Source organism: Scaptodrosophila lebanonensis, unplaced genomic scaffold, assembly GCF_003285725.1.
Source record: "Scaptodrosophila lebanonensis strain 11010-0011.00,11010-0021.00 unplaced genomic scaffold, SlebRS2 tig00000001-arrow-pilon, whole genome shotgun sequence".
In the NCBI taxonomy this organism is placed as follows: domain Eukaryota; kingdom Metazoa; phylum Arthropoda; class Insecta; order Diptera; family Drosophilidae; genus Scaptodrosophila; species Scaptodrosophila lebanonensis.
This window is the reverse complement of record NW_022060529.1, coordinates 7,244,779-7,272,758: the sequence shown is the minus strand read 5'-3', so window position 1 is coordinate 7,272,758 and position 27,980 is coordinate 7,244,779. Positions and strand designations below refer to the sequence as shown.

Here is a 27,980-nt window from a genome sequence, read left to right as displayed (position 1 = left end):
CATTTTATTGGATTTGGTGGAATTTCGGAGGCACACGGCGCGTGCCCAAAACAATTACTTGGCATACGTGGAAGAAAGACTATTGAGAAATGTACAAACTGCAGCTGGTGAGTGAGGCTTACAAAATAAATAAGTACTAGATGTAACATAAGGATAGTTCAGTGCTAAAGCAACATTTGTGAAAACCCTTACTCGATTAAATTTAAAAAACAACTCCTATTTTGCCGATAGACGTTGATTAAAGAATTGTGAATCTAAAATAAATAAATACCGATCAGTTGTAAGCAACGCATAGAAGAACATAGGACCATAATTGAATCGACATGGTTTTAAGTTCTGAGTTTTAACTTCTCATTTATTCCCAATGGACAGCAACACTTAAACAATATACTTGTAGTTTCATACTTCTTCAACTTCCATTCTACCTTAGACTACTACTTTAGACTACTACTACCAGTTATTTGTCCTCATTTCCTTGAACCTAAAATCCATTTTAAATATAGAATATGGCAACAATAATAATCCTACAAAGTTAAACTACTTTAGTCTTTGTGTAATTGAGAAGTTGTCCAGAGACTTAAACATTAATATATTTACAATGTGTTGATAAAATATTTGGGTTTCGGCTCTATAAAAGTGAAGTATTGCAGTTAATATTTCAAATTATTTTCCATTTTGGCTATCTTAATCCGGTATTATTTAGTATTAAAGCAAGACGTCAACCAACAAATTCTATAGATTTGGTTTGAAATTTGAATTTTTTTTACCTTTAATTTAAAATAAAACCGACACGCAATGTTTGCCCGACCTTGCCATCTTAAATTTAAAAAAACGAAAACATTCCATTATAAAATTTTACATTTTCCATAGCCTTTAATTATTATTTTCTCGAAAAGCGTGGAATACGAACGTTACGTTGAGGATGCGGAACCAATGTTCCTGTTTAAAATATCCTTCATTAAAACTCTTCCGATCCGATACAAATAGTAATAAAATTTAGGTTATCATCCTTGGAGGCTTTAACAATATTTTTTGGATAATATACCCGAAGATGGCGTAACAAGACCTATTTTATAGGTACACTTATGATTAGCTGAAGGAAACTAGTAGATAAAACCCCTGACCGACTGTACTTCCCTATGAATGATTTACTTGTAGAGACAGACTTTTGTTATCCATAAGCAGGTCTATTACAAGTAATAGTAATTATTTTAAATAGACAACAATGGACCGATCGGCTTAAAAATCAATCTTAGTACGACAACTTCTTGTTTGAACAAAATTTATATTGCCTGATAATGCTCTGAAGTTTGATCCAAATTGGTTTACTCACTTTCTGAAGTTTATTCCAATTGGTTTACTTATCACATAGTTGCCATAGGAACGTTCAATGCTAAAAGAAATCTTGGTACAGCATCTTGTTTGTTTCTCAGTTCATGCCTCATTACAATTCAAATGATTATTGAAATCAGTGGGCAAAATCATATAACCGCCATAGCAGTGATCGGCAGAACCGATCTACCTTCTGATTCAATTCTGATAATTCTTAATTTTATATAATGGTCTATGGCAGTGCAAAGTTTAATTAAAATCGATGCTCTACTATATATCATATAAAAACGAACGTTGGAAAAATCACTCTCAGTAGTAGTACAAGTAGATGCCTTTTGATTCTTGTATTTTATTGTAACTAAATTGAAACTCTTTTTGATTTGTGTTTGGATAATTGCTTAAAAAAACCCCCATGATTACAACCAGGAAAGAAAAATGATAAATGATAATTTCGAAGCGTGTTCAATGGCAACGACCCTTGTCCCAAGCATACGATACATTTGCTGCCATATAAAACAATTTTCGGAAAATAATTATTCTAATGAAGTAAGTGACCACACATATGTATGCACATACATACTTGTAGTACTGAAAGCGACAACACACACACTCACACTCACACCCACACACATGCAAATAGAATCGTCCGTGTTCGAGCAACAGATCGAGCCAGCCAGCCAGCCAGGCAGCCAGCCGGCGAGCGAGCGAGCGAGCGAGCGGAAGTTGTTCCTGATGCTTGACTAACAAAGCGTGGCGAGCTCACAAATTTTTCATGATTAACTCTTTGGACTCTATTTTTGAAACGTGGCTGCGTTCCATAGTGCGCGCGTTATGATTCGAAGCCAGACCACAGTCAAGTGGTTAGTGCTGGCCAATTTGGCCAAAGCCCCATCAATGAAAACCAAAACAAACAAACAAACAAACGAATTCGTGTCCGGCTGGCGGGTGCTGCCGCGACAAAAAATGATGTCAATGCTACTTTATGCATAAATATCTACAAGTATATACTTATTATAACGAGTACATACAGTACTATATATGACAAAAACCCACCTCAATGGACTGGAGCCGAGGTGTTGTCGCCATTTGAGACCCAATCTATGTATGCTCCATTATTACATAATCGAAAGGCAGAACAATTATGCGGCAACGTTGATCATATTTCACGCTCGCTGATTTGGCCATCGTGTCGTCAGGGCCTGTCCAGCAGTGCGCCATTTAATGATGATGATGATGATGGTAATGATGATGATGATGATGTTTACGATGCTGATGATAGATACGAGGCTGATGATTTGCACAGAAAGCATGCATTTGCCTTTTGTACTTTCGTCAATTATGATTGGAGGCTGTACAATGTGTGTGTGTGTGTTTGTATCTGTGTCTGTGTGTTTGTGTGTGTGTGAGTGGCCCAGTTGATCGCTCGACTGTAAAATATGTAGGTATTGGTCGCAATTTGTGGCGGGATGGCCATTTCGATTTTCAGCAGAGCAGTTAATCCAACTTTAGGCGTAATTTTGTAGCCCAAACTAAGTGAGACATATGGGGGATTTTCGACTTTCTAGCACTTGCAGGGCACCATTCTAGATTGCCAAAAGCAATATGAGACTGCTCCAATCTACAAGTATTAACGACAATACAATTTACATATTCAACAAAAACGCCGCAGTTAGTATTGCTATGCTTTTCTAAGGTCTTGAGAGTTTAATCTGTAAAGTTATTTCTCGAACAGCACAGGAATGGAGCAAGAATCTCCATTTCAAATCCATAATCCTTTTTTAATGGAACTTATAAAGTTTTCTCTTCGCAAAGCTTCTTCTTTTCAGTATCTGAGATACTTTCTAGATCTAGTCAGACAGTTATTCTAAGTAAACAATATTAAAATCTTATTGTGGGTTTTCTTGCAAAATATATTCAAACAGACAGACAACTACTTATAGTATATGGGTTCATGAAGTGCTTATATACTTGTAGTAATAAAAATGCTGCCACGATTCTGGAAAATAATAGTCTTAATTTAATGGCGAAACGCTCACACTGTCGACTAATTTCATTTCAGCTGCTCTGCCTGGCCTTTGCTTGGCATCATGGGCATGTGGATGCGGTCACGGGATCGTCAGCAAGTGCGGGGGCGAGCAAAGCGCCGACGAGCGTTGGAATGCTGGACACTGTTTTGAGGGGAGGCAAGAGTCGGCAGTCGCGCTGTGTGCGCTGCTACGAGGATCGCTACTATGGCAGTAGTAGTGGAGGGGATCGTTATGGCGGCTACTCGAGTCGGTCGGGCGACGAGGGACGTGGATCTTGGTATTATCCCAGCGCGAGCTACGACAGATACGAGGATCGGGGCAGCAGCAGAGATCGGGACTACTACCGGGATAGCTATTTCTATCCTGAGGATCGTTATGGCTCACGCAGCTACGATCGCTACGAGGGACGTGGATACGATGACTACAGACGTGGAGGCAGCTATGAACGGGGAGGCAGCTACGATCGGGATCGCGGCTATGGCTACGATAATAGAGATCGCTATTACACCGATCGGTATAGTGATAGTCGTGGCGGGGGTGTGTAGAGCTTGCGTGGGGCTTTTGAGAGATGGCTTGCTTAATTTCTTCTTCTTGGCTTTGTTTCAGATCGCTATTACGATCGGCCTCGCTACAGTGGGCACGATCGCTACTATTCAAGGTATGATTTTCGCAACTATCGTCCATGGGATGAGACCTACAGGTATCGCTACCATGTCTTCTCGATTTTGTACAGTTTTCTATGTGTTTGTAAAATACTTCTCGCCTTCTCTCTACTTACATACAACAACACCAATACAACACAATCTACAATAAAAACAACTACAACTACAAAAACAACGCCTACAATACGCCACTGTAAATACATTGAACACTGCCACAACAACAACAACAACAACAAATACAACAACAAAAACAACTACTACTCCGGATTCTCTACGAAACTAATTGGAACTTAATGCACCCACCAACTCACCCACTTACCGAACTCTTTTCTTCACTTCTGCAAAAACCCGTTTCTGCGACTGCACTCATGCACAATTTTCGCACCCACGTGTCCTCTACGACATCCCGTTAGAGGACAATCCGGCTTTGACAACTCTGGGCGTGGCTATTACTTTGCCAGCGATGACGATAATCGCGGCTACGCCCCGCCCTACGATCGGGAACGCGCTCAGTCATCTGCGTCCGCATCTCCCTCGCCCTGCGGTCACCTAGTCAGAAATTGTCCCTATGCCGGCGGCTCGAGCTTCGGCTCCGGTCAGGGGGATCGTGGCACAAAAGTCTCTTCAGCCGCCATAGGAAATGATAGCTCCCGTGGCGGAGGCCACACCAGTGTCATGGGCCAGACCGCTGATGGCAAGCAGCCCAATGGGCAAGGTACCTGGACCTACCTCAACGACCAGGACAAACAGAACTCGCGCGGTGGTAACGGTGGCGGCAGCGGAAGCGGCAGTGGGGGCATTAGGGATGATGGCAGGGACAGAGAGCGTAATCAGCAGAGGTAAGTTGCAGTGTGTGTTGCGGCCGCCGAAGGACACGCCATGCCACTCCAACTATGTAGTTTTTGAATCAAGCATTGCTGCACTTGTTTTGAATAATCGAACACCTTAGTTATCCCCAGCACCCGATGCCACATGGAATTGATAAACTCATTAAGAAAAGGCTTGCTCTCTTCTCGGCCCTTTTAGCTCTTCCTACGGTGGCCGACCCCGTCCTATAGGCGGCAGCTATCTCTTCGACCGGGACAGCAACGCCGTCCCAGAGGGTCAGAACGAAGCCGCTAATGTGGCTGGTGGTGGAGGTGGTGGTGTTGGTGGTGCCGCCATGCCCGCGGCTGCGGCCCAAACGGCGCCTGCTGCTAGTGGCGAGAGCAACGCCAAGGAGCCACAAAACGCGATGCAGTGACGCGGATGTGGCAGCTGGCCGAGTGTGGTAGCACGCTTTTGACTCTAGGTGTAAAGTAAAGTACATACCTACATAACTGTATTGTATTTATGTGTAATTGCTAAGATAATGCAACATAATTATTTATGTGTGAGTGGCAAGCCGAAATTTTGGTTCAGCCATCATTTTGCTCAATAAACAATTCAAAGGATCCTCAAACCTCTCCCCTCCCTCCTATGTATTGGAAAAAGGCATTGTTTTATATTGCAAGTACAGTTTTTATTCAATTTATCTTATAACATACGGGAATATATTTCTCCTTTTTTGAAAGCGAAACAAAACAAAAATTGCAAAAACTTAATATATAATAATAAATGAAAAACTAAAGTCTGGTGTCTCATAAAGGAAAGTAAAGAAAATAATAATAGCAATACATAAGCAAAATAAAAATAATAAAAATAATATTTAAACCCAAAAAAGTAATAATGAAATAATGAATGATAATGATAATAATGAAAAAACAATAAAATTAAATGGAAGACAAATTAAAAAAAAAAAATCGAAAAAAATAAACTGGGAAAAACAAAAATAATTGCAGAAACGAAATTAGAAAAAGCTTAATTAAACTAAAAGATAAAAGGACTTCAACTGAATATTTATGGAAATAAAATAATATTAATTTCAAAATAATAAACTAAATATACAAAATATACAAACTGAAGGTATATTAACTAAATGACAAATTAATAATTTTATAACAAAATCAAAGTCAATTAAATAAATATATGAACTTACCGCTTCAGAAAAAAATGGAAAGAAATTAAAGAATCCTTTCTTAACTGAAAAATCTTTGAAAAATTAAAAATGAAGAAAATGTTGATCATAAATGATATTTCCTATAAAATAAAAAAACAGAAAAAAGAAATATAAAAGTAATGATTAAAAAAAATTGAGCTAAAAAGAATATTATACATAAAATTTGTAAAAACTAATAAAAACTTTAAAATTAAAATATAATTTGAAATAATTTTAAATACTATTAAAAACAAATTTAAAAATGAAAATTGTAATCCAAATTAAACGAAAGAAAAGATTTTTAAAAACGTGAAAAAGAGGCTTGAAACTTACCAAAATAAAATTTGTAAGCGACACAAATAAAAAATAAATAAATGCAAAAAAAATGTTAAATGAAAACCTAAACGGAAAGCACAAACATAGTTATAACAAAAACACGCCCGCTATTGGCAATATACATCGATGAAAATTTCACAATTCATAGATTTTTTACTTGTAGTGGAAACTTTCAACAAGAATATTGTTAGACCAACAAATTTTTAGCTTCAAAAGACAACAACAAAAATATTTGCAATTAAACGAAAAGGCACGGAAAACGAAACTCTGTCTGCATGTAACGTGGAAGTCGGAGGATAATGTTAATATAGTGGATAATTCACATTTAATTACTTTCCTTTGAGCTAGCGAAGGTGGTAAAGCAGCTCTTGAAATTGTTGGAAGTGAGAAATGTTGCCTAAGGATGACGTCATCAACAGCATTCGGTTTGCACGCGCCAAGTCGATCTCCCACTATAAATCACATTTGATCATTTTTTTTTTTGAGCCGACGCAGGCGCGAAGCAGTTTTTTTGTGTGGATATAGCTCCTTAATAATTGAAAGTGTAAAAAGGTTTCTATAAAGCTGATGCCATCGATGGTGATCCGCTTACGGAAGCTGTAAGCCGAAGTCGTTATCGGTGGTTAACGGGGTCCACGCTTGCTGTAAACACCGAATTCAAGTTATATATATTTTCCAAATTGTGATGTTAGTGCTTCGCATACTTACAAAATCCGCTTCTTCTTTCTGATATATGTATTTCCAAATGATTTGGTTCACTTGCACTTTTTGAGGATTGCAAGCCGCCAAACATGTTGGCTGTCGCCCAAGAGCCTCTTCGTCTTGCTGGTGCTTAACTTCGTCTCTACTCTGACAAATGCAATTGAAGACTGTGATGTTATGTCGATCGGGCTCTGTATTTATAGGTTGTAAGAAAACCACCACCACCAGTAGCACCGCCAGCAGTAGCACCACCACAACCACCACCACCATAAATACGCGCCCCACGTTCCGCTCAACAATTGAAAAATACTTTCGCATGACAATACCCGGCACCCAGAACGCAGGCGTGCCCGTTTGCGTGCCCTTGGGTCATAACAATTGAGGGTTCAAGATGTGAATTCGAATGGAAATGTTGTGCCGATATGCTGGTATTCGTACGAGTATGTGTCTAACGCGGGGCGATGGCCACCACCGGCGTCCTTAAGGGGAAATTCGAGCAGAGACTGGTCGTGTTTATGGGAACTGCTACCAGTTGAGTGCATAATAATTAGTCAAGATTTCACTTTCTCTGTTTTTTGCACTTTCTCACGCTTGACATTCAGTTGGCCACAGCTTAAAGGTGTCTCTCAGCTTCTCACACACGACTCGTAAGCAGTGATAGGGAGTGGGGGTTCTGGTAGCAATAGCTCGTTTGTTGGTCGCCGGGTTCCTTTAGGGTTGCTTTACTACTTTATGGCGTGCAGGAGACGTGGAATATGCTGGTTGCATTTAATTTCAATTTCGGATTAGAACAGACACTATAGTTGGACTACTGCAAATGTTTGTGCGAATGCGGGTCACGCTTTCGATCGTCAGGCCTGCAGCTGCCGTTTTTGAAGCAATAAAGGCATTATTGTCTGTAATAAATATTTACAGCCAAATTAAAAATCTACTTTATTATATGTAAAACTTTTCAATTTTGATTTTGAATGGAACTCTTAGACCCTGGATTACTTTGCAATTGTAAATTGAAAATTAATCTCATTAAATGGGGCCGAAAGACGATCCTTCAATCTTCTTGGGTAACCGCAATACATACAGCCCTTGTCACTTTTTTCTGCACAAGTTGTTTCTTGGGTATGAAGATTTCTCTGTTCCATTATGGAGTAATTCATGGAGCACCATAATTTTCGAGTTTAATGCTTAAATTGCAAATATGAAAAGCCTATACTTAATGATGACTATGAGTTGCGACAAGTCAAATCACATTATAGTAAGTTATCCCGCATTATTTAATTACCAATTATTACTAATTTATTCTTATACAAATTCATTCTTATATACATTTTTAAAAAGTTACATTTGATTCATAATATTTGTCTGTTATTTCCATTTAAGTGTCAGACCACATCGCGGCATAGCTTAGACGGGCAAGCAAAATGCATTTGGTAACATTACAAGTATTTCTTTTAGATTATTCTTCTCACCTAAGGAAGTAAATAAGATAACACATTTCATCTATTTATTTATTACTTGAATGTCTTTCACTAGCCTTTCCGAGTTGGTAAAAATATCACAGTATTTTGTGGTCGTCGGCCCCCCCGACTCAATATGAGCAGATAAACACTCTTATCAGTTGCTGTCCGATTCCCTAATCATGCAAGCAAGCAAGAATCGAAATCCAAAATAGTAAGTTCATAACTGCGGAGCGGGCCCAGACATGCCGCGTTCCACTACGAGCCATTTATGTAATAGTTGGTGGCCAGTGAAAAGATGTTTCGATTTAAACGGCCATTCCGAATTCGACTCGCGCACATTTTCTATCTGTCAGCACTGATTTATACATTTCTTTTGTACGAGAATATCTATCTAAGTGTGAGTGTGTGCAAAAATTAATTAATGAGAAATAAGATAAATCAGCTCTTGCTAATGAATGGCAAAGAAGAGACACATTCTGTTTACGAGTGTTAAAAAGTTTACATTCTAAATGACATGGAAAATTAAAGCAAATTAAATGAAACGAGGATATGACGCCCTTCCAATCTCGATCTCGCTTTTCTTTCTCATTTTCCACCTGACTAACGAACTAAAGCAACGCATAAGAACATGTGCTTAGGCGAGCAGAGTGCTCTGCATAGTGGAAATAAAAAATAAAACTGAAGCTATTAATGCCTGCTTAAGTTATTAAATTATATATTATTTTAATTTTATATTACCTGCACACTCAGATAAAGCTTACACGTGGCACATTATTGGATCTTCACAGTAATGGTATATGCAAATCATTATAAATTAAAGAAAAATAACTTTTATCTCTTCTGAAACATACACATTGAGGATGACAATTAACTTTAAGAAGGGAAATCAGTAACTTATTCGCAAATGTATGAAAAAATGTCTAATATCAATGTAGTGTTGTAACTGAGTTTGTTTAGTTTTATTACTAGCAGTAAGATGGGAAAATATATTCACAATGTCTTAGCCAAGTAACCGAATTTCTTTTCAAAAATGCTTCCATAAATAACGGAAGAAATTTTGCATCGTGATGAGCGAATTTATTATGTCTATAATTTTGTACAGTGGAGCGCGTGGTTGGAAAAAATGTGTGAAATTTAAATCATGCCAAAAGGCCAACTCGAAATAATGTTAATACGACTTGAAGCTATAAAATACATATTGAAATCCTCGACTAAAGTAGGACAAATATAATCAATATAGCATTTAAACGCCAGAAGATAAGTATATGAAACTTATAAAAATTTGTTCATATCTTGGTATATACTTAGTATATCGTACAAGCTGGCTTCTCCATAACATAAAGTTCGCTAATCAAAAATATTTGTTTTGAACTTATTTTCTGGCCAGCTCATTCCACTGTAAGGCATGCTCTCAATATGTATCAAGTTAATTTGATAAAAAAAAAATATATATATATATACTCTATAAATGCAAGCATGTGTGTATGTATGCACAGCTTGTGAGCGTGTGGCGTATTTTTTTATTGAAGTGGTCGTAGTCCGAATTTATTATTATACTGACATATATGCAAATATATACTGGATGTGGCCGTATAAAATGTATATTGTGGAATATACTATATACTATACGCATATGTGTTTTAGAATGTTTTCATCATTTTCAATAATGTAATTAGGATTTTGTTGTTGGGTGTGTGTGCGTGTGTGTGTGTGATTCCATTTAAAAATAGCTCCAAATCATAATAACACAAAGAGCCGCTGAGTCACACACAACACACATATAGTATTGTCGAAGAGGCGGGGGCGGAGACGGAGATGGAGGCCGAGACGAGACACACTCCTTATTGGCAAACAAAAACACACATTTATAGAGTCTCGACAATTTCAGTGCCTCCAGTACCGATGCATGGCCGAGGCAGTCTATAAAGCTCTGCTGCTGCTGCTGCTGCTGTTATTGTTGTCGTTGCGTCGCATTTGGCGCGCGCACTTCGTTCTCCATCGTCCTAGCCGATGCCGATGCCGACGTTTGCGTTTACGTTGACGTTGACGCCGGCGTTGACATCGCCATTGGCATCGCCCCCCAAGCAGGCCACAACGCAGCGCCAGTTTCATTCGAAACGTACGTTGATTAACTTGTTGCATACGCTTTGCGGCAGACGTGCGGCGCCACAGTCCTGCTATTTGTTGTGGTCTGAAAGGCAACATAATTTGTGTGTGTGTGTGTGTGTAATAAGAGTAATTCTTGAGAGGAACCGGAAACAACAGGTCAAGCAGAGTGCATTGTGGGGTTGTGGATGTGAATCGAATGGCGAACTTGAAGGAATGCTGAGGACAGGTCATCAGGTTCGATGATGACACTGAAAGTCTGTGAAAGACGCCACCCTTCGAAACGCTTTTGCCGCCGACGGCCCCCAGCCCCCAGCAATAGACAACAATAACGCATGTTATCGTTAATCGATGGCCATCCAGCAACAACACTAAACAAATAAGCAACAGGAGCTTGTGGGCTTGGCGCCATCGTTCACGCGACGCTAACACCGCTGCCGCTGCCACTGCCACTGCCACTGTCGGCGCCAACGCAAACTGCCAGCACTGGCTGACAAGCCCCAAAGTGAATGAAAATAAATAAACCGCGTTAGTTGGTCGTAGCGGCGATTCCAGAACAGCTTGACACTTAGTCGCAGCCAAGTGCCTGCGCGTTGCGCACACAGCTCGTGTAGTTCACACCTGGAGGCCAGGCCCTTTGGCCAAGAGGACGCGTTGACACATATATGTACGTGTATAGTGCGTGTGACAGCTTCTCCAGCTGCGTGAGCCACTCAAGGTTAAGTGGCAGTGGCCCCAGTCCTCATCGTCGTCGTTGTCGTTGTCGTTGCCGTTGTCGTCGTCGAAGAAGCAAAAATACATTTAACAAAATAATTTAATTAAATTGTTAACATGCTGGCAACCCAAGAGAACCGCTTTCAATATGTTTACTTCTCGCTCTCCGGCCTCGTCGCGTGCACAATGTTAATTTTGGTCTATATCTCCATGCGCACCACCATTGTGAGTCCAAGTCCAAGTTCAATTCCAATTCCAATGGGTAAATGACGCCCAAAATCTAGGCCTCGCTTTGTGCCTCAACTGGTCAATTGAGTGTTTAACATTTGCGTCTGTCTGTCCTACTCCTTCTCTTACAGAATGAACGCCTGCGCGATGATCTCAAAGCAGCCCAACGCCAGCTCATCTATGAGAAACCGAATCCCCACTGGAATTATTTAAATAGTTGGCGACGCATTGGAAACGCGACCTTGCGCCATGAAATCTATTCAGCGTACTTCGATACGCGTACGGAAATTATTGGTAAGTGGGCTTAGGTTATTATTAAAATATTTGTAAAACTCATTACATTTGTATTCAAAAGTTATACCTTACACATTCAATGAAGAACCAAATGAAGCTAAAGTTAGCCAGTCTTATGGCTAAGGAGCACTTGCCTAGGACTGGACCATAGCACAAAAGCATAGTCGGCTTTACAGAGCTCAGACTAATTGCTCAACTTATTCCAATTATTTAAAATTGTTTTTTACGTTTTTAACTTAAAAAATACAAATATTTGTTCAATATCCGAGAGACCGAATGGTATTCCTATTTCAAATAGATAATATATTATTCAAATAGCATTTATTTTCTAGTCTAAGTATCCGTGTAAAAAAAGTATCAATAATTGCTTAAATTTCGCGGCAAATATTGCCATCAAGTATTTCAAATGAAGATAAATTGGGGCTAAACAAGCAATTGAATTATAAATAGTTTTACTAACGAATTACATATTCCGTCACCAATATAATTAATGAATAAATAATTGAATACAAACTTTACACTTAAACGTTTTGGCCAACTTAAATATTAAAATGCTTCATGACAATAGTTTTCCTTTTTTCTACTACTAGTTGTATGTATATGAAGTGGAATAACATTAGTTATTACATACATACGATACATAGGTGGCGGGAATACATAATACAAGTACATTCATGTACATATGTAACTGAGTAGCTTGCTGAGGCTTTACAACATTTGTTGACCTTTAAGCCTAATACAAGTCTTTTCAGGGTGTATGTTTGACTCTTATATTATTGCTTAGCAATTCTTGTTTAGCAACCACAAACGCATTAAGTTCATAATTTCTCAATTTTGTAGGCAATGTGCGGCTGGATGAGCACCAAATGACGATTGGATCGTTGCGAATATTTGCCATACTGCCCGAACGGCTAAGGGACTCTACACTGAGCTGTATTGTGCGATATGCAGATTTCAGCACCAAGGAAATTGTGGCCGAGGAAGCGCGTGCCATGCAGGAGGTGCACAATAATAGCTTTGCCGCTTGGACCATTATGTGTCCGGTGCACGTGCCCAGAAATCAGGCAGCTCAGCTGCCACAGGCCGTGGCGCTCGGCTACTCCTCCAATAGACTGAGTCATTTGAGTCCCACCTATATACAAGTCAGGTGAGATAAACATTCTTTCGCCTCGTTTCTCATGTTTATGAGTTAATTTTCGCTGAAGGAACTCTCTGTATTAACTAAAGCCTTTTGTTTTGCAGTTATCCTCGCAACATGAGCGACATGTTTGTCAAGTCCCGTCCCGCCATCGGCGTCTGCGTTGGTCCTCTGCAGGACAACTACTCGAATGTGATGCGACTGGTGGAGTTCGTCGAGATGTACCGCCTGCAGGGCGCTACACACTTTTATTTCTACCACGTGGAGGCCAGCGAAGAAGTGCTTCGGGTGTTGGCGCACTATAAGCACCTCGGACTGGCCGATGTATTCGAGTGGAATGTGGGAGGACATTTGCAGGACCTGCACTATGCGGGAATTGTGGCACAGTTCAACGATTGCGTTTATCGCGCCAATGTGGTCGACAACTCGCGATATGCGGCCATTGTGGATCTGGACGAGGTGCTTATGCCGCTGAAGCACAATTCCCTGGCAGAGTATTTGCGACAGTGCGACGAAGGACGTACTACGGCCTTCGTCTTTCGCAACGTATTCTTCTATCGGCGGGACAGCAACGACACCTTCAATGCACCGGCACATGCACGCAATCGACTGCTCTACACCCAAACGAAGGTGCGTCGCACTCTGGAGGTCATGCCCGCCTACGTTCGAAGCAAGCTGGTGGTAAACACCCGCTCTATAGTCGAGATGGGCAACCACCAGGTGTACCGCTCGGCGCCGGGCTTTGTGGATCACGTAGTTCATCAAACAGTGGGTCTGCTCTTTCATTACCGGGACAAATGCATCAACTGCAAGATGGTTTTGATTGTGGACTATACGGCCAGGCGCTTCGGATCGCTGCTGTTCGATCGCGTCGACGACACTTGTCTGGAGGTCTTCATGGAGCGTCGCGGCATTTGCGAGCTGGCGTAGCAGTCGTCTCTTATCGCACCGCAACGCCCACAAAATCGGTAAACGATTCAGTGTTTTGAGGGCAGATCTAAGCCTGGAGATCTAGTCTGTTCAGGGCGATCGTTGAAAATGTTGAAATTTTGTTCGCTACGCCGCGCAGAGAAGCCGAATAAGAAGCCTCAACGTGTGTCCAAAAGTGTAGGCGCAGTACTGTGGAACTTCCCTATAATAGACGAAAGCGTTATTATAGGGAAGTTCCACTCTAGTAATAAGTAATTCAGTTGTTGCTACTTGCTGTAATTATCTTTAATCTCCACCTTCTGTGTGTAAATGTGAGCTGTAATTAATAAAATACGTACTAAGTGGAACGACACGTGTGTTTCAGAGCTCGCTCAGACTTCAGGATGTAGCTCTCAGTGATGGGCAACTCCTGAAATTGCTTCAGGAGCATCGAACGCGTGGCCCACTGATTTTAGCTTTGAGCAGCAGGTAAGCAGCAGACAAGCAAACCTGCATAACAATAACAACAATACGACTAATGCCACTACGGCTGGATTACAGTCCTTCAGCTACAACCGAACAAGAACAACAGCCCGAAATTTGTGCTCATTGTGGCACCCCGTACATGAGTCGTCGGAATTCGGAAAAACAGCCATCTGAGGGCATTGTGGGTAAGCAAGCAAGTTTCCACTTCTTCTTCCTCTCTAATGCAGCAACTTTTTGTAACACAATATGAGAAAAGAGCATGAGCTGTACTTGTATTCGCCGGCAATGCACTGAGAAAAGCTGGTGTTAAAAGGAATGGTCTAAGTTTAAGTGCGGAAATAATAAGTTTCGTTAGATAATATGCATTTCATTCTCGTCAATTTCGAAAATGCTGTAGCTTTCATATCGTAAATTTCTAACTTGCATTTTATTCTACTAACGCACACTTATAAAGACGCCCCAATATCTTCGTTTAAATGGCGACTCAATATAACTATAGCTTGCAGAGCCAAAAACAAAACACGCACTGCCTATTAAAATTGTTTGCACCGCCTAGAATGCCATTCTAACACAATTTAAGAGCTCTGTGCTTTAAAGTCCCTCCAGAGCATTTTGAAAACTGGCACAGGGTTTGGTTACCAATGATATGCCACAAATTATTTGTAATGAGGGGAAAACTCTGCAGTTATTCAATTAATTTTTGAAATTCTTTTTTTATTATCAACCAAAAATGTTATCTAAAATACTTAAAAATGCGAACTCTATTAATTAGAGGTCCTCTTTATATTTAAAACAAAAAGGGACCTGGCAGAATGTTTTCAAATTGCAGAAATTTTTGGTGAAGATTTTACTTAAAGAAACCTAATTAGAAACTAACTATTTAAAAGTATGCTTTTCGAACATAGCAGCTGTAAGCTTTCCAAAAAAATATGGCAATATTGCATACGTTTTTTTAAATGTTATATTTGTACATTCTAAATAGGTCATTGTTGCGTTTAATTGATGATAACATGATAACATTTTCAGAAATGAGAAAATTTTGCAGTGTATCAAACGTCTATTGACCAGAAACTATTCCTGTCTATGAAAAATATGCTCAAAATAACAGAGGAATAAACTCTCTTGATGATTTTGGATTTCCTGGCTATCGAATCAAAACTCGAATACAAGGTGTACTTTGATACTTGTGTGCCTGTTGCTTTAGTTAGAGCTCTAATTAGTCTGCGCTTTGTCTGCACTCTATTAATTAAGATCGCATTCGAGTTTCATTCGCTGTCCCTGTCACATGTCCTCGAACATTATGCAAATGCACCTATTGTCCTTGCAATTTGAACGACTGCTTGATGTAGCTGCTGTATTTAATGAATTCCTGCCTTCGGCTTCTACCCAGTTCCTTAACTGTCCTTCTCCACACTATCAATCATTGACGTTATTGAGAGTGCTCCACTTGTGGGCAAGTTTGCTGTCAGTCTGCAGCCTGTTGTCCATCGCTTGTTGCCTGCCAGTCTGTCTATTTGTCCGTCTCTCTGTCTGTCTATCGGCCTAGGCTTTTAGTTGTGTGGGAATTGTTGTGTTGTGGGTGCAGGCGTAGGAATGCCAGAGCCAGAGTGCTTCTCAGTACCGCCGGGACACTCTCACACACCCAACTATTCCAACTACGTACCGCTTTAACGCCTTACCCCTGCACCACTTCCATTGTTCCTATCCATAATGTTATAAGCCGTCGCACTTAGCATCAGCCAATGTTCATGGAACATTTCAGGGCATAAACGAAAACAAACTATAAAAATTATAACAAAAACACTCACAGAGCTGGCAATAATAAAAAATGTCGTCGGTCGGTCCCAGTTAGACCGTGGAGAGGGAGGGGAAAAGCGTCGAACCGTGCCGTTGCTTTGAGCAGCATTTGATTATGAACCTAAACCCCCATTCTGCGCATAGCACGCCCTGCTGCCTGCTGCCTGTTGCTTTTTGCTCTAAGTCTGGTGGAGCTCAACGACAATGAAGCTGCCTCACAGACATGCCGACAAAGTCAACGGGTATGTGTATGTGTATGTGTATCTTGTATATGCATGTGTATGTCGCTTAGTCGGGTCGGATTGGGTAAGTGCAAGTGTGAGGGTGAGGGTGATGTTGTGGCATATGGATGAGTGGACATAGCCTAAAGCCGGCAACAGGCAAAAGTTTTGTTATTGTGTTTGCGAGGTTTAATCGAATTATTTTAGATATTAAAAGGCCTACATATAATCATAGAGAAAAGAGTTCTTCTTTAAGCTATTAAAAATCGTATAAAAATACATATTAGTTCCTAGTAGATAAATACGATTTTTTACTTTTCAAAAGATATTAATGGCAATATAAGGCTAATTTTTAATTTTAAAGGATTCGGAATATTTTGAGAGTATCTCCAAAAGTTATGAAAGTATGAAGAAACCCAGGTGCTATTTTCATTTTTTGAAAATTGTCAAAACATTTGATTCAAAGTTGATAATAACAATCATTTTATTTGGCCGCCATGGAAACTTCTTTAATTCCTTTTTGATAATTATTCAAATGAGAATTGCAAGAAATGTTACGTACTCTGATAGAAAATACTATATAATCAGTCTACATAACAATGTTCATAAGGTAGTGTATCATTGAGAATTTATTTTAAAATAAATCGATCATACACACACAATATTACTTGTATTTATTATGTATTTACGTTTTCCCAGAATGTAAGCAAGGCTTGAACTATTTTTAAAGCAACCCTGGCAGTTAAAGCACCACCCATAATGCCGTCATCGTTCTGTCGACCGGTCGGTAGACTGCAGAGAAATGTTCTTTAATGACAGTGTATTGGTGGCTGCCCTAAACCAGATGCGCACATGAACATGTACACATACATACATACATACATGTAGACATGCAACATACTCGAACATACAAATGTATGTAGTTCTGTATGATTGCGTTCTTTTGTTGTGCTCCGCTGTTCCTCGTAACCCGTTGCCTGATTCTGAGTAATCGTGTATGTCTATTTATGTATGTATGTACACATGTATGTGCTCCACCCGCAACTGCTACAACCAAAAACAAACAACAACAAACGAGTAGAATGTGTAAAGTCGTTTCAGTTCGACTCTTGTATACACTATACCATTCACTCTGCCGCAGTCCTTGAACTGCAAGAGGCATTGTAACAGCTACTAGTCTATTCTGCGACAGCTACGTAAGATTATATATGTACTTTAATGTAAATGCCAACAGTTCTGGATTATTTTACAGGCAGACATAATACAATTTATCTATCGATAATACGGATCATTTATAGTATATACCTATATGCTTAAGATACATGTATGAATGTGCGTGGAGTATGCCACGCCTCTTTTATTATAATTATTATAATTATACATACAATCGCACTAAGTTAGCAGCTTATGTACTCTTTCGGTAAAGGGTAAAAAACCGCACTCAGCCAGATACACGAGATACATGCGCACATGCGCATTCATATGAGCATAGCGTCCCCATGTGTAAGAATGTTTGTACATACAAGCATGTGTACATATATACGTACATTTGCATGTAGTGGTATATTTATGTTTCTGTGTGTGTGTGTGTTTGTGTGTGCAGTTATGCATACAAATTGTTAAATATCGGATCTGTGGTTCGTGCCTCCAGAGCGCAGCGCAGTCAAAATGAACCAAACAAACAAATCGTCAACAAGTCACGGCAAAGCCGGCTAGACACCCACCCCCAACACCCACCCGCGCATTCATAGTCACAGTCGTAGTCGCAGTCGCAGCCTCTGCGAACAACAGCAAGAGCAGGAGCAACAAGTCAACGTCGAACTAATCAGCAAGAGACCCAGCAAGACCCTCTCTCCACGCTACTCTCTGCAAAGCCAATGCCAATGGGCTTTTTGCGTACTGAGCACACAGTGCGCGGCGTCGACGGCAGCGTCTGCGTTCGCGTCGTTGTCGACGTCGCTGTCACCAATGCGCCGTTGTTTTGTGTTATACGATACCGTATGCCGTTGCTATTTAGTTACTACAGAAGTTTTGCCAAGTCAAGTTGAGTGTGTCGTGTGGGTGTGTGTGTGTGACGAGTATTCGCACGATTCGGGAACAATTTGAATCAAGAAAGTGTGCGCGAGTGAGCGGTGGGGAATTTTGCATTTGCCGAAATCTCTGGAGATAAATCAGGCTAAGTTATAGTGACTTGTGTCAGTGGCTTATTTACTATATGTATAATAGCATCTATCTATGTATGTAGATACATACATGCATACGTTTATATATGTGCGTCTATCCATAAGAGGTGCAATTAAACCAAACGCGCAATCGCAATCTCACACAACGTAAGTTATTAATTTTTATTGCCTGTAGCTTTAATTAACCTTATCAAATTACGCGTAAATTATGTACGCAAAGTTCACAGTTCAAGCGTTTTTTGAGTTAAGTTGAGTTTTTGCGCCATTTTTCTTCTCTTTTGTTCAGATTTGTCGCCCATTTGTGTCAGTGTGTTAAGCCGTGTTTACCTTAGTGGCATGACCCACCGTACACACTCCCACACAAACAAACTTTTCCTTACTTTTGCCAGCGGCCGCCCAATAGGTGGTTTAACAAAAGTGTTATACGGTTATGGGCAACTTTATTTAATGCCGCTGCGTACAGCGACCTTCGCTTCATTAAATATTTAAATCTAAATGCGATAAACAAATTGAAAAAAATATGTATGTATGTAAATGGAAAAAAATATAAACGAATAGATAGTCATGTATAGACCAAATTGGACTAATTATGGCGTTGGATACTGCCGGCATTATGACTGAGACTGCCCAAAAATGGCACAAATTGTATATTGTATTTAAATGAATGCACACTCACACACTCCAAATCTAGATCGCGTGTGTTAGTGTGTGTTGCTTTGCGTTTTAATTTGTTTTAAATTATACAGTGCAACCTGTCCGACTCACATTCTCGTTCATAGTTCAATTAGCTCGTTAATAGGCGGATGTGCGGAGTGCATGCAAATGAAGTTTCGGCGTTCTTATCTCTGCACATGGCACGATTTTTGTTTAGATTATCAAAGGCTATAAAATGTGTATATATTTCGGTCACAATGCTCGCTAACGAAGTCGCAGACTCAAACGCAAAATTGTAAAATTAATCAAAATGTTTTGTTCCCCACCTCACCAGTGCTATTATTTATAGGTTTATTATTATTATTATTACTTTTATTTTATAAATTCCACTGCGCCCATAAAATGTGATTTGAATTTGATTGGAAACTTTTCATATTGAAAATACTTACTATATGTACGAGTATGTAAAATATTACATATTATATTAAGTTGTCAATTGATGTGCATAAAAATTATTAGCGAAAAAGAAAGTGTATTCCTCGGTGTACACACAATTATTTATTATTCCTCTTTTGTTTACGTTAGCAGCAACAAAAGCAACTACAACAATAGCAAAAGGCACGGCGACACAAAACTAATTTTGATAAGCGTACTGTCATATACATTTAGACATACATACATATAGGTATGTACATATGCATGTGTAAACATATGTATGTGTGTAGATATAGAAAAAAAAATTATGAACTGCACGACACAGAGCCAAATGGGCAAATTTGTTGTTTAAAGAAACAAAAGAAGTGTTCCTTCAGATAAAGATTCATTTTTTTAACACGAATATATATGAACATTTGGCCGGATAGACGAGAATGAAGAGGTTGTAAAAAGGTAGTGTTGAAATTCTTTTAAAATGTGGTAACTAATTGTAGCTACTCCAATTGTAGCAGAAATTGCAACAAATTTGTAATGGCCATAAAATTAAAAAATGAAAAAACTCAATGACTTTTGGAAATTCTAAATTATTATTTATGGTTTTAGCGATATACAAAATAAAATAAATGAACTGTTCTCAAATACTTTGACAATTGAATCGAGTCTTACATTTAATAGCACTGTTTTATCATCTTGTGGATAAGCGACGAATAGAATGTGCCCAGACATACATAAGAAAATCCTTTAAACTTATAAGCCATGCGCTTCCAAATTTTCTTGGCAGCTAGATTTGCTATAGTTTTTTCATCGTCTGGTGAGTTATTGAAAAAGTGGTAGTGTTTAAGAATTGGCAGGTGGACACGATAGTTGCAGACTGAGTTGCAAAAATGAGAAAACAGGAAGCCAAGTGCAATTAATTTATGGCAATTAGTATTTGATTTGCGTTAACTAACTTACGTGAACTCCATAAAATGTGTGAAATGTTGCATGTTGGCAACACAATATATTAATATAAGAGTATGTATGTACTATATGTGTTTTTGCTTAGCAAATACTTTGAGGTCAACTTAAGAAAGTTGATGTAAATTTTGATTGGAACTTATTGAACTCCGAGGTAAACATTAATTATTTTTAACTTAATTTAAATAATGCTTAAATTGAGTGCTGCCTAAGCAGAAAATAGCTGCCATTTCAAATGTGACTCTCAATCAATAATGATATCTTTCTTTGGTCTTGAACTTGTCCTTGGTTTCATATGAGCAGAGTCGTTAAATTTCAACAAGTTTGATTCAACAATTTAATGTTGCTGATATTTCTATAGAAAATTTGTTCGATAAGAACAATCAATAATTGATAAGTGAATGGCTTTGTTTGTTCTTCATCACCGATAATTTAAAGTTTTTCGATGGTCGTGCTTTCTATTTCTCTGCTTTCAGCTGTGCTTTTTCCCACGTATGCCAACACGAAGGCGTTACGGGAGAAATCAATTCCATCTATATATAATGTATACACAAATTACAAGGAGAGCAGAGTCTTTAAGCCCCCAAGTGACTCAATTTGTTGATGTGCACGTTCCTTACCATTTTGCTTTGCTAGCCAAACAAACGCTTGTTACCTTGTTGTTGTAGTTGGTTATCACAATATGCGGTCAATGGCTGAGGTAGAGTTCAAAGTAATTGATGGATGTTAAGCTCATGTTGACATAGCTGCGGTTTTGATTGCCGGCTACCGTGGCAACCATGCCGAGCACACCATCAGACTAGTGGACTATCAGTTCAGCAGCTTGGAGTCCATGTTGTTGGCCCCAAGCGGTTTGTTTCAAGGTGTCGTTTAATTCATTCGGAATGAATGAACAATTAAATTGCTCGTGTAATTGAATATGTTAAATATTTTAAGCTGCTCGCCAGTCTTGAGACTCTACTTTTGAAAAGCTTACTGTAGTGTAGCGCCCACAACAAGCGGCATAGCCCATAGATAAATTATCGACCATTTTGACACCTATTGTTTCATTATGATAATTTGAATATACCGAGGTATTACTCATGTGGCATGGCCGCTTTTATTGGCGCCGCTCAGCTGACAGCTGCCTAAATGTACTGCGTCTCTTGCTGCCTTTTTGTCACTTTAACATTTTTTATTTCCATTTATATTTTGGCCGTTGTGAAAATTCTCGATTTTTGACTGTGCGGCCACTGCCAAACAAACATTCACGACGCACATAAATGTTGTAGATATGTAGTAGGTGTTATATTCTCTTATATAGAACATCCGATTTAATTTACTCACAAATTCAATCCAGTTTAGCAAGGGAACGACGCAAAAGTTTGCCAGCTCTTTAGCATTAACGAAAATATTACTTAATATATTTTCAGCAATTAGCATAAATTTGTTATCTGCTTATTCAAGCATGGGCCATTTATTTAGAAATGTGTATTTCTTTGGTGTACAACAGGCATATGTACATACATATGTGTGTATGTGAAAACAAATGTCAAATTCTGATTATTAAGTATACGCCCCACTTTCGTGCTTATGAAATTTTTGTAGACCGCGGTAAATAAATTTGTATAACATATAACAAATGCTTGATTAAACACTGATAACGCCGCACAAATGTTCTTTGCAAATTTCAAAAAGATTGGCAAATATGTTTATGTGTATATCCCTTGGGTTGTTTTAAGGGAATTGTGGGTTTTCTTGCTTGATATGTGAAGTATGAAGTAATTAGAAAATGGCGAATAATTGTATACACTTGAAAATAATTAATGAGGATGGGTGATGAACTGAATAATTAATGTGAAAGAGAATCCAACATTTTCCTTTAAAAATGTATTCATTGTTTACCTATGTATATCTTACCTAAATTATTTGTAAATTCTATTGAAACATTGTTACATTGTCGGTTGCCAAAACTTTAGTGGAAATAGCTACAAGTTCTTAGCAAGCTTAATAATTTTCTTTCGAGGAATCAAAAAGATAATCAAAATATTGATAGCTAATTTGGGTAAAGCGAAACTTTAAAAAAAATTAAATATAATGTATTTAATGAATATAGCAAGAAATTGAAGATGTTTATAAAATATTTAATACTTTGAGAACTAACGGGTTTACTTTGAGAAATCTGACTAACTCAAAAACGAAGCTTGTTGGCCTTCAACAAACGCGACCAGTCTAATGAATATACAAATTGTTAGCGTCTTGTATATCTAGCATGTGCATGAATCTGGCTGATACCCTGTAGTGCGGCTGTCAAATTTATCAAATGTTTATTCTGGCTCTGTGGTTTTATTTTTATGTACGAATATGAGTTCATGCTTTTATTTAAAATTGATTACACTTGTGAGTGTACCGTAAACTGATGTTTGTGAAAGCAAGAGTGAAGCCCGAACATTTGAATTGGAAACTCGCCAATCTCTAGATTAGAAGGTTCTTCAGATCTTCCCCTTCTTGACAGAAAATGAAAGCTTTCGATTGCCATCGATTTTTGAATTAGCGAAATGGTAAAGCGCTTGTTTGTTTATACCAAGTGCTCAGAAAAACCGAGCGGATGGCGACGAAAAGGCGAGCTTACTGTTGCCTCACATACACAAGTGCAAGATCGATTCGAGCAACAGGAAATCGACGCAAGAGAGCAACGCGAAGAGAGGGTGAGTGGAGAGAGCAATTAGCTTTTGCAAACCGCAAAAAGTAAGCGCGCGATAACAATAACAACAACATTGAGCAACGATGGGCAAACTTATCATCGCAGTCGTTTTGATTGTCGTCGCTGTTCTTGCTATTGTTGTTGCTGTTGTTGTTGCTGTTGTTGTTATTAGTCGATTCGAGTGCTTGTGTTGTTGGCGTAGCCTGGCAGGTAATGGTGACACACGTCAGCATTCGCTCGCGAACGGCTCGAAGCTTCGAAGCTTCAGTTGGCGTTAGAACTTCGTAGCTGGTGGCCGGTGTGAGCGATCGCGAGCGTGTTCGTGTTCCCAAATAAGTAAAGAAAGTATACACTACACTGGACTGCACGATTGATGTTTTTGATTTCGTTTGTGCGACGATTGATTGACGTGCTTACACATGTGTATTAACAATGTTTGTGTGTGTGTTTGTTTGCGCGCTTTTTACTTAACAGTAAATGCTGTTTGCGGTCGGGCAATGCTGACGCAATAGGCCAAAGTTAATTAGTTTGTTTATGCGCCAGCAGTGGCGAGAAGTCGAGCAGGTAGCTGGCAGCAGCTAGCTGGTAGCAGGTAGCACAAGTTCCCAAAGTCGTCAGACAAGCAGCGCTAAAACTTTCCCAATTACGCGCAAAGTTTAGCACTTACTTGCAATTTCGAACTTGCTACATACGAACGAGTAGATGAGAACTCACGCACAACTTCACAGATGCATATTCATACCCGCTATTTGCTTTTGGCAAGTGCAACTGTGGAGAACCTCAAACTAATATTGTGTATCAAGGCACATCTGTGAAAAAAATAAACGCTGAGATCATTCACAGTTTATAGACGCTTTCGCATTCTACGATTTTTTGTTTTTTCGCCAATTCAAATCACACATTACAGATAACATAGCAGTGAACGAATGTTCTTGATATGAACGGTATAATCAGATAGTTCACAAAATAATATATTGATGGGAATATTAGCCGTTGGACTCGAAAGGCTTGAAAAACTGTATTTCAAAAGACCCTAATGTCCATAGGCTGTTCTTACCACTCAGATCAATCAAATTGTATTTGCAGTTAAATTATCATAATAAAACGCTGATCCCTAAGTTGGTCTAGGATTTATTTTAATACAAAAATAAAGAGTATAATATTTACAGAGTAGTCACGATAATAAATATGCTATGTTTATCATAAAGAGTATTCGTAGAAAACGAAGATAAAATCTGCTAAATTTTCCAAAAAGTAGGAATCCGATTTAACTGACAGCATTTAAGGTTAAGAGTCCCCCTTATTCACAGCTGAGTCATTAAATCAGAGTCAAAGTCAGTGTCCAGCTTAACTGTAGTTGCATTATTTTTTTACACTGAAATAGATAGCAGATATCAGTTTAACAACTTTAATGAACCATAAAAGTACAAACAGATTTTGTATATGTAAGTAGTTAACAATTTTATTTACTAGCTAAATACTTTTTTACTGAGCTAATGAACTATAAATGCTGGTAAAACTTTGTTTTGTAAAAGTAGAATGTATTAAGTTTTTCAGTTATTCATCAATGAGGCATATATTTGAGATTAAATGTCTTTGGTTTTTCACATGGCAGCTTATTGTTGATAGCTTTCACAGTTCAAGTGACTGAAAATGCCATCGGTTGGCTTTGAGATGGAAAGAATCAGGCAGGATTCTGTCTTCTTTTTATGTCTTTGTAGTTCAAGCTGGGATTCCAATTTTATGTTTTCACTCTGCCCTCACAGACTTGTGCTTATTAACCATCCGTAGGTATTGTTTTGATTCATACCCCCTTTAGGTCATACTATTCTAATTTGTAGTTCCTATTGGATCAATTCAAGCTACAACGAATTTCTTCACCTATTAAGAGATTTCTCTCTCTGTTTTTTCTCCTTCTTATGCAAAAATCTCTTCTCAGCGACGTCCGAGAGAAACACTGGCCGCTATGGCTTTAGATCGGGGCATAGCTTGCCGGACTGCCTGAAAAATCTTCTAATGCTAGTTTTTGCGATTTTTGGTTTGGCAGGAGTATGCGCCAAAAACCTTATGCAATTCTGTGCAGCCCTTCGGGTCGTTCAAATGAATTGCGCACACACTCACATACTCGTACTCGTGCATGCCCCATGCTGGCAGACAATCAACGTCTTTGTGCGCTCTTGCCACGCTGCTGACGTCGGCAGCGACGTTGTTGTTGGCGCTGGCGTCAGTGCCGCCTGTGCTGTCGGCCCAATGGGCACGCGAGTCTTTTGGCCTTTTCTATTTGCGCCGCAGTTGACGCAAGTACGCCGTGTACTGAACAACGCGGCAAATTCGCCTTTGAAGCGTCTTTGCGATTTGTAATTAATTGAAATTAAATGCGCAGCTCAGATTGTTTCGCTTTTTTATTTAACTTGCCGCATTACCACTGACGCTGACCTTTGCGTTTAAGTTTGAACTTTTCGATTTTGTCGTATTCTGGTGAAGTTATTGGAAGTTTTTTACACAACACTGTCCATCCAATTCGTGGCATGGGTGGTCGCGCGTCATTGTGACGTCGCAGACATACTATAAACGAAGACGTCAACATTTTATTTTTGGTGGGTGGCGGACGAGCGGTATTATGTACGGAACATGAATTAATTTAGTAAATATTGTTTTTGTTTGTGTTTGTACTCGTATGTGCTGTGTGCTTTGTGTTTGAGTTTGATTCTTATTTTGAGTTGGACTATACATTTGTGTGTTAAAAGCAAACAAATTGTAAGCACATGCGCCTGCTTGTAAGTATTGTGTGTTGGATGATGGGGACGATGCGGCCTGGGCTGCCGCTTCACGTTGCCCAAATACATAACGTATACGTAAACAATGCGAACGGAATAACAACAGCAACATCCAGTCAAAGTTTATGGCAACCAACAACAACAACAACAACAAAACAAACCATAGTCGAACCAAAAGTGTAGACAAATAGCACCAAATAGAGAATCGGCAACAACACAACCAGCAGTGGCCATAGAAACGTTTGAAAATCTATGCTAATTAGCTGCAACAACAACAACAACCCCAACAGCAACAGCAACGGCAACGAGAACGGAAAGTCCACCGCTGTTTTGAAATGTGTAATTAGGTTTAGCATTAGCTGGCCACGATTTTCTATGCCCCCGCCCAGAGTGTGGCACAGCCTGAGACTTTAAATTGATTTCATTTAAAACGAAATTTAAAATATCAAATAATATTTTTTTAGCATATTTTACGTAAAATATTTCCCAGATCCTTTATTCAAAGAACGAATGGAAACATTTCAACGAGCTATCTTTATCAATAAATGTTGTTTGTTATCGAGCACACAGATAACATACATTTCCTAAAAATATTTATGTTCAATACATTGTTGCTATTTGCAGCACCATTTCAAATATTTCTGTCGAATTGCTCGATATGCCGTGGCAAAAATATCTAAAAAGACCGCCAGCCCTTTACGTCATCACAAATGTACAATAATGCCATGTCTTTCTGTTCACACAGATAAAATGAAGTAAAGATATGTACAGAAACATAATTAAATCCCATTCTAGACACTTATAATTTAAATGATTGATCATTTTGCCATTTTTTTCTACACGAAGTGTACAGCGGAAGTGACATTAAAATGGATTTTAAAGTAAGAATATCATTCAGTAATTGCCATAGTTAGGTGTTTTTTGTGGTTTGCATATTGCTCAATTAGCAGCTCACTTAGCCAGTTGTTGCAGTGGTTGATTCTCAAAGCTCGGATTGCGGTTCTTACATACGCTGAGGTTGCAGTTTAGCTGTCTAATACTAATGGGCAGACAAAGTATAGCCTCTGCCACAGTTGCATAATCGCGAGCAGTCTGTTTGCCACACGTGCGCTTCGCACTTGTCGTCTGGCACCTGCCAAACTCCACTCACTACTCACTACTCACCACACAGCGCCAGCTCACAAATCTATTTGCGTTTTAAACAAACAACACGATGCCGGAGAAAAACCGAAAGGAAAGACCCACTAAATTATACAACACACAGAGCCAGAGACGCCGAATGAAAGCAAAAGGAGAAATTGAAATCCATTAAGTACCTTTAAAAATAACGCGACTACTACTAACCGCATGGCCCAGTAGACGAGTGCAGATGCACATACAAGCACACACACACACACATACACACTCATATATGTGTGCTAATGCCAGACACAAACACACATACACACAGATATACAGTCACCAAAACATGCGGTCAAACGAAAACTGATTCAATTTTAACTCGTAAAAATTATTCAAGAGTACACCCAGCCAGCGGCAGCAGCAACAAAAAATTGAGGAGAAATAGCAGCATAGAAAAAATCAAAAGAAATTACGCACGAAAAACATCTTGAAAATGCCATAAGTTTCGAGCATATACACACACACACACACACTCTCACACTCAAAACTAGCACGTTAGTTTGGATTCGAGTTGGATGTTGGACAGACATACTGCGCCAGAGACTATTTCCGTGTTTTTGCTGCATGCGCTTCACGAGTCTTTTGTGGGTATTTGAATACAATACAATATATGTATACCCGTGGTATAGAACTTATCGCTCAAGTATGGGTTCTTGAGAATAGATATTCTAGCTGCAAATTGG

At 39.1% G+C, this 27,980-nt stretch overlaps 2 protein-coding genes across 2 annotated transcripts; both read left to right on the top strand.

Moving 5' to 3' along the window:
- The first annotated feature begins 89 nt into the window (after positions 1 to 89).
- LOC115634688 (keratin, type I cytoskeletal 9) lies at positions 90 to 5,264 on the top strand. The gene is made up of 5 exons (XM_030532554.1): positions 90 to 107; positions 3,392 to 3,896; positions 3,966 to 4,059; positions 4,435 to 4,860; positions 5,048 to 5,264. The coding sequence occupies exons 1-5, from the start codon at positions 90 to 92 to the stop codon at positions 5,262 to 5,264; spliced, it is 1,260 nt and encodes a 419-aa protein (XP_030388414.1).
- Positions 5,265 to 11,393: 6,129 nt separating this feature from the next.
- LOC115620081 lies at positions 11,394 to 13,986 on the top strand. The gene is made up of 4 exons (XM_030513263.1): positions 11,394 to 11,578; positions 11,713 to 11,875; positions 12,716 to 13,022; positions 13,118 to 13,986. Exons 1-4 carry the CDS (start codon positions 11,471 to 11,473, stop codon positions 13,941 to 13,943), a joined length of 1,404 nt encoding a protein of 467 aa, XP_030369123.1. The 5' UTR covers positions 11,394 to 11,470; the 3' UTR covers positions 13,944 to 13,986.
- The last annotated feature ends 13,994 nt before the right edge of the window (positions 13,987 to 27,980 follow it).

Coding starts and splice junctions, on each gene's coding strand:
- LOC115634688 (XM_030532554.1), top strand. Junction 3,897..3,965: donor TAGTGATAGTCGTGGCGGGG/GTGTGTAGAGCT, acceptor GCTTTGTTTCAG/ATCGCTATTACGATCGGCCT. Junction 4,861..5,047: donor AGAGAGCGTAATCAGCAGAG/GTAAGTTGCAGT, acceptor CGGCCCTTTTAG/CTCTTCCTACGGTGGCCGAC.
- LOC115620081 (XM_030513263.1), top strand. CDS start 11,471: ATGCTGGCAACCCAAGAGAACCGCTTTCAATATGTTTACTTCTCGCTC. Junction 11,579..11,712: donor TCTCCATGCGCACCACCATT/GTGAGTCCAAGT, acceptor CTTCTCTTACAG/AATGAACGCCTGCGCGATGA. Junction 13,023..13,117: donor CCCACCTATATACAAGTCAG/GTGAGATAAACA, acceptor TTTGTTTTGCAG/TTATCCTCGCAACATGAGCG.